At 42.6% G+C, this 7741-nt stretch overlaps 1 protein-coding gene across 1 annotated transcript; it reads left to right on the top strand.

The window, feature by feature from the left end:
• Window positions 1–4969: 4969 nt before the first annotated feature.
• Window positions 4970–7456, top strand: LOC122449019 (eotaxin). Its single transcript, XM_043480701.1, has 3 exons — window positions 4970–5251; window positions 6460–6571; window positions 6960–7456. The coding sequence occupies exons 1-3, from the start codon at window positions 5176–5178 to the stop codon at window positions 7063–7065; spliced, it is 294 nt and encodes a 97-aa protein (XP_043336636.1). The 5' UTR covers window positions 4970–5175; the 3' UTR covers window positions 7066–7456.
• Window positions 7457–7741: the final 285 nt, after the last annotated feature.

Raw genomic sequence — 7741 nt, forward strand, 5'->3', positions numbered from 1 at the left:
ACATGAAAAGATGTTCAACATCACTAATTATTAGAGAAATGCAAATCAAAATATAAGGTTTTTATATAAAAGGCTTTTTTTTAGGGCAAATTTTTATAAATGACTTCACAGAAAAGGAAGTCACTTGAATTCCATAAGTCTCTGTTTTCTCCTCTTTAAAATGAACTTAATTTGAATACCTGCTTCATATATATGCTGGGAGGATTCAATGAGTCAACCCACGTGAAGTGAAATAATATGGCAGCTCACGTAGATTACAGAAGTTAGCATTTTTATTGAAAACTTACTATTTTTTTAGACGTGTTAGACTTTATATACTAATGTATACTCCTAACATTTTATACTAACATTTTCCTCCAAAAGTGCACACTTGGTCTCAGTGACTCTTGAGAAAGAGGTGTGTGCATGTGTGCTAAGTTGATTCAGTTGTGTCTGACTCTTTGTAACTCTATGGACTGTAGCCCAACAGGCTTCTCTGTCCATTGGATTGTCCAGGCAAGAATACTGGTGTGAGTTGCCATGCCTTCCTCCTGGGGAGCTTCCTGACTCAGGGATCAAGTTCATGTCTCTTATGTCTCCCGCATTGGCAGGCTCTTTGCCACTAGTGCCACCTGGGAAGCCCAGAGAAAGAGAGGTAGCAGACCCTGATTTGCACTTAGGAAAACCAGGGTCCAAGGGCTTTGTTATGGTGCAATTGTCACCAGACAGGTTCTAGAATCAGTTCAGCCTAAAACACACCACCTTGCCTTAGGGATTTTGTTACTGGTTTCCTTCCAAGTCTCAGATTTCTATATTATTTTTTTTCTTTTTTTAAATAGAGGATTGGAATAAAATGAAAGTTAACTTCTAGGAGCCTGGTGGGCTACAGTCCATAGCGTCACAAAGAGTCGGACATGACTGAAATGACTTAGCACACACACACAATGTCTCTCAATTCTGTGTATAAATTTGCATTATTAGAGGAACTATGGAACAGAACTACAAAACAAACAAGGAGCCCTGATTCCCAGGATCCTTGCCCACTGATCATTCATCATTCTTTGGAAAACACTCCGGACTGGAATGGCAATCCACTCCAGTGTTCTTGCCTGGAGAATTCCATGGACAGAGAAGCCTGGGGGGCTACAGTCCACGGGATCACAAAGAGTTGGGCACGACTGAGCAGCTAACACACACACACACACAGGAAGCTAAGATTTCCAAATGACAGGGACAGGGGGAACCCATGCCCTGCCCATCACTCAGAATCATTCCTGTCCAAGGTCCCACATCTATCAGGCTCCAGGCCAGAGGCAAATATCAGATTCAGCTCAAGTCACTGCTGAGTGCTAGTTCCAAGGAAGAGAGACACAGCAGCCAATGAAGCAGCCTCCACTTGTAAGATACAACCAGGCAGCTGGATGGAACAGCTGCTGAACTTCAGTGATTTGTGATTTTGGTTTATTTATTCCCACTGAGGTTTCTCTGATTCAGATGCAATCCAAACCTTTGGAGGGAAACACAAAAATGTAAAGTCATTTGCTCATAGGGCCCTCAAAACACCCAGGAGTGTTCTAAAACTATTCCTATTAAGGACACATAATCACTCAGTTGCATCCACCAAACACCTTAGAGGTCAGGAATGTTCCCAACTTGTTATATAATGACACAGCTTTGGAGACCTCACATCCTCCACATGTGTAACTCAGGCATTCTTGGGAACTGTCCTTACTGTAACATGCTTTTACTTGGAAGCCGTTAGGAAAATTGGGGCGAAGACATGGAGGAAGCCATCTGGCCAGCCTCAGGGCCCTTTTCTAGCACCCACTGGCTAACAAAATCTGACCTATTTCTTAATATATGAACTTCCACTTACTGAGTAACACAGTAATCACTCCACTGGGGTAGCTCAGCTGGCAAAGAATCCACCTGCAATGTGAGAGGCCTGGGTTGGATCCCTGGGTTGGGAAGATCCCCTGGAGAAGGGAAAGTCCACCCACCCCAGTATTCTGACCTGGAGAATTCCATGGGCTACAGTCCATGGGGTCACAAAGAGTTGGACACAACTGAGCAACTTGCACTTCACTTTTATTATCTTACATTATATGTATGTATAGCCATGTATACATGTATAAACCATATATATATGTATAAGCCATATATAGAAGCTATATATATATATATATATATATATATATATATATGTATGTATGTATGTATGTATATACACATACATAGCTTCTCAAGTGGTGCAAGTCATAAAGAACCCCCCTGCCATTGAAGGAGACATGAGAGACGCAGGTTTGATCTCTGGTTTGGGAAGATTCCCTGGAGGAGGGCATGGTAACCCACTTAGGTATTCTTGCCTGGAGAATCCCAAGGACAGAGGAGCCTGGCCGACTGCAGTCCATAGGGTTGCACAGAGTCAGACACGACTGAAGCAACTTAGCCTGTATATATATATATAGAAAGATAGATGGATAGATAGATAGATTTATTTCACACAATAATCCTCTAAGATAGGCATAGTTAGTATTTCCATTTTAACCTAGCAGAGAGTGGCTAGTAAGTTGTCCATGGTATCAAAGCTAATTAGTGGCAGAAAGTGAAAGTGAAAGTAGTTCAGTTGTGTCCAACTGTGAGACCCCATAGACATAGTCCATGGAATTCTCCAGACCAGAATACTGGATTGGGTAGCCTTTCCCTTCTCCAGGGGATCTTTCCAACCCAGGGATTGAACCCAGGTCTCCTGCATTGTGGGCAGATTCTTTTCCAGCTGAACCACCAAGGAAGCCCATTAGTGGCAAAGCCATCAGGATCCTAATTTCAGAGTCTACACCAGACCACCTCATCCGGAGCTGTAATTGGTCTCCAATTACTTTAGATGAGAGCTTAGAGACCATGCAGGCCAGTAAGGGGACTCTTTTAATCTTGTGCCCATGATGGATATGACCAGTCAGCCACAAAACTGCAATCTACTAATGCCAGGCAAGTTCTCAGAGTCCTTCTCAACACACCTCTCTGTGTAACTGTACAAATTTGATACATGAATGTAAAGGAAAAACCTGCAAACAGTCTTGCAATGACTCCATATCACTATTCAATTCTGTATTCACCACAGTGACCCCATTAAAGACTCTAATTAAGGACTTCATTAAAGACCCCACTAATGATGACTTCCCCTTACACCATCTTCTGCTAGGGAGCATAATGTTATGCCTGAAGAAGATACACGTGGGTTCTTGTCTCCTTTTCCTCTTTGGTGTTTTTAGCCATCAGGCACCTTGTCTGCAGTGTGTGCTCAGGGAATAATAAGAACTAGATGGCTGGTTTTTCGAATGTGTTCCTTGAATCCTTGGGGTAGGGTGGCACGTTGCCTTTGTCATTTAGTTGCTAAATGTATCTGACTCTTTTGCAACCTCATGGACTGTAGCCTGCCAGAATCCTCTGCCCATGAGATTTTCCAGGCAAGAATATCTGGAGTGGCTTGTCATTTCCTTCTCCAGGGGATCTTTCTGATCCAGGGATTGAACCTGCATCTCCTGCATTGGCAGGTGGGTTCTTTACCATTGAGCCACCAGGGAAGTCCTGTGAGGGCAGGGGGTCACCTATTCTGCTTCAAACAGAACCTATCCATGACAGTGTATTTGATGAACAGAATTTGGCTATTTGGTTTCAATTGGAAAAGGCTTTAGCAGCTAAGCGAATAGTTTAGAAATGCACAGGAACCTCCATACTGTTTTCCACAGAGCACACTCACCAATTTCCATGCCCACCAATAGTGTACAGAAATTCCCTTTTCTCTACATCTCGACAACACGTACTGTGTCTTGTCTTTTTGATAAAAGCCATCCTAACAGGTGTGGAGTGACATCTCATTACGGTTTTGACTTGCATTTCTGGGGTGGTGATTATCGAAGTATACAAACATTCAGTTATAAGATGAATGAGTTCTGGGGGTCTAAGGCACAGCAAGGTGACTCGAGTTAATAACACTATATTATATACTTGAATAAAATGGAATTGGAAGGACTGATGCTGACGCGGAAGCTCCAATACTTTGACTACCTGATGCACACAGCTGACTCACAGGAAAAGACCTTGATCTTGGGAAAGACTGAAGGCAAAAGGAGAAGAGGGCAGCAGAAGATGAGATGGTTGGATGACATCACCTATTCAATGGACATGAACTTGGGCAAACTCTGGGAGATGATGAGGGACAGAGAGGCCTGGTGTGCTGCAGTCCATGGGGTTGCAAGGACTTGGACACAACCTAGAGACTGAGCAATAACATCAACAATATACTTGAAATCTGCTGAGAGTAGATTATAAGTGTTCTCACCACACACCCCCCCACCCAAGAAAAGTAACTACGTGTGATGATGGAGGTGATGGATGCTTGAGTTAACTTGCTTGTGATAATCATTTCCTAATGCATATAAATGTCAAACCATCACACTGTACACCTTCAATACATAACAATCTTTATTTCTCAAATATTCCTCAGTAAAGCTGAGTAAAGACTGCACAGGAAGAGGAACTATTCAGTTCTGATGTTCTAGGACACTAAATTATCAGGGAACTAAGATTCTCTGACCACTAGATTGAATTATGTGGGTGAGATTCTCATGTGCTAGAGTTTATGGGTTCCCAGAGACCTGGAAATGTTCAGAGTTGCTGAGATCTCCTGCATTTGGATGGGAGCCTAGAAGAAGTCTTAGGGCCCCTTTCTAACCTTCAAAATCCTAAAGACCACCATATGAACATAGGGACCATGGAAGGTACTTGAATCTCCTTATCTCTTCATGCCCTTGGTCTCCTGGATTCTTTTTCCACTGCATAAGGTTAATTTCAGAGAAAGCAGAGCTTTGTAAAAATGACCCTCTAGATTACCATCTGTGCTCAGTCATTCCACAAACATGGTTTAAATGAAAAAAAAAAAAAAAGTGTCAAGTCCCCACCCCCTAGTTTACCTCTTCTGTCCTGTTAACTTGCTGGAATCTGTAACAGCAATTTGGGACCTGCCTTCATTATGATTCATTCATGACCCTGGCCAAGCAAAAGCTTCCCTGGATGCTCCCATAGACGCTGCGATGTCTTTAAAAGGCACACAGAGCAGCCAGAGCTGCAGAGAGGCTGAGACAAACTCAGGAACCAGCAGCTGTCAGGCTGACTCTGGAGACCTCGCCCCTCAACATGAAGGTCTCTGCAGTGCTCCTGTGTCTGCTGCTCACAGCCACCCTCTGCAGCATCCAGGTGTTGGCTCAGCCAGGTAAGCTCCTCTCTCTGTGAAGAAAACTGATCACTGCCTTCACTGTCGGATCAGCAAGAATCTTCAGAGACTTGCTGCAAACTCCCACATTTTAAAGATGGGAAAACGGGTTTCATGAGTGGACAAGAGCCTCAGCCTCACAAACAGAGCAAGAGACAGAACTAGAAACCCAGGCCACTGAGCTGGTACCCCTGTTCTTTCCTGACATGAATGTTGAGAGCAATGCTGTATACATCCATGATCTGGATGCCCTTGCATGTTTGAGGATGGGGGCACATGAGAGAATGACTTCTCTTACTAGGGGCATAGAAGGGATTTTTTTCAGTGATGGAGAGTAAAAGAAAATCTTTTGGTTGTACACCCCAGATTTTTACTGGAATCTAAGACAGCCTTTAGGATCAATGGTTAGGGGAAGGGCATGAGGTCCCGGGGAATCTCTCAAGGTGATGTGTTTTGATTCTGTTTGGGAAAAATATCTTTATGTTTGTACATAATTCATGTTTTTACCCTCTGATGACTTAGATTTACTGTATGTATCAGTCTGAATAAGGCAATGCACACTGGGGTAACAAACAAACCTAAATTATCAGTGGCTTAAAACAACAAAGGTTAATTTTCTTACCTGTACTGAACATCCATAATGTATTGGCTAGAGCTTTGACTTCATATACTCAGGATTCTGGATGGATGGAGCAACTGATGGATTGGGAACATTACTGCTTATTGTAATGAAGGAAAAGAAAGATCTCAAAGGTCTTGCACTGGTAATTACAAAAATTAGCTTAGAAATGGCATTTGTCACTTCGTCTCTTCACTTTTTGGTCAAAATTAGCTAATGGTTCCAATCAACCAAGAGTGGCAGAGAAATGTGAGTCTACTATGTGTCCAGAAAGCAGAGAATGGAGACTATCTGGGGAATGGTATTATGACTTTGACACAGCTACATAACTCTTTGTAAAGACAAAGTTGGAGTGTGTGGCATTGACCAAGCTTTTCCCAAATCCTTGCCTGTAGCAATGGGTCTCCATTGCATAGCTGGGGACACCTATCAGAGGCAGAGGTACAGGATCTCAGAGCAAAGAGATTCTGTCTCCATCTCTTACATTTCTTTGCCTTCTCTTAAATTTCCTTCCTTACAAAGTCATGCTTAAAAATTATCTACATATCATTAGTGCTCATGCTTTCTGTTCACTTCTCCCCCAATTCAGCTTCTATTCCAACCATCTGCTGCTTTAAAGTGACTGGAAAGAAGATCTCCATTCAGCGACTGCAGAGCTACAGTAAAATCACCAGCAGCAAATGTCCTCTGAAAGCTGTGATGTAAGTAGACAAAGCTTACCCTCTCCCAGTCCCAAACTTCATTTCTGGGGGAGAGAGTTCTTGAAACAACACTAGAGCTACCTGGAACTCTGCACTTAGTTTCATCTCTGTCATCCAATTCCTGAGTTTTCACAACAGAAAATTTTCACTCTAGCTCTCTACGTGGACGTTTGTTCAGGTCATCCCAGTTCCTTCAAGTCAAGAGCAAGGATGGCTTTACTGATCCATCAGGAGCAGCCACTCACCATCAGCATCCCACCCTTCCTCTCTCCCCCGCCCCTGCTCACTCTGCAGGCCCTTTATCCCACGGCAGATGGTCCTGGAAGGTTTAGGATTAAACAAGCACAATTTTCAAAGAGGATCCTTAATATTTTCTTCTCTCCCACAGATTCAACACCAAACAGAACAAGAAAATCTGTACTGATCCCCAGGAGAAGTGGGTCCAGAATGCCATGGAGTACCTGAACCAGAAATCCCAAACTTTAAAGTCATAAATATTCACCTTTAAAAAAGAAAATTCACCTTTTAAAGAGCCTCAAAAGGCTTGGTTCATTTTCCTGTTCTTCCTAAGATGTATTCTGAGATAATCACAACTTCATTCTAAAAGTAATGGCTTTTATTTAATAATAATAATAATTAAAAAAAAGAAAAGAAAAAGCACTAAGTCGTGTCCGACTCTTGCAATCCCATGAACTGCAGCCTGCCAGGCTCCTCTGTCTACAGGATTCTCCAAGCAAGAATACTGGAGTGGGTTGCCATTTCCTTCTCCAGGGTATCTTCCTGACCCAGGAATTGAACCCCGACCTCCTGCATTGCAGGCAGATGCTTTACCAACTGAGCTACCCAGGAAGCCCCTTAATAATAAACCATGTATGTTTTATTTAAGACATTCTCCATTTAAGTTATTAATGCTTTTAAAAGTTCTTCACCATAAATTTTTGCTATTTTTAAAATGTAAAGCTTTGGTTGGGTCCCTTTCTTTCAGTGAACCCCAACTCAATCCCCTGCAAAGGATGAGGAATGTTGTCTCTTTCCTCCTTACCCCCCTGGAATCTTGTAAGGGTCCTGGCAAGGATCATCAAAAGGACAGTGTTTTGTATTTTTAAGAAGACGTCGCTCAAGGAAACAGTGGGATGAATTGAGAGAATAGCATGGAAACATGTACATTAT

Source organism: Cervus canadensis, chromosome 1 (genome assembly GCF_019320065.1).
Source record: "Cervus canadensis isolate Bull #8, Minnesota chromosome 1, ASM1932006v1, whole genome shotgun sequence".
NCBI lineage: Eukaryota > Metazoa > Chordata > Mammalia > Artiodactyla > Cervidae > Cervus > Cervus canadensis.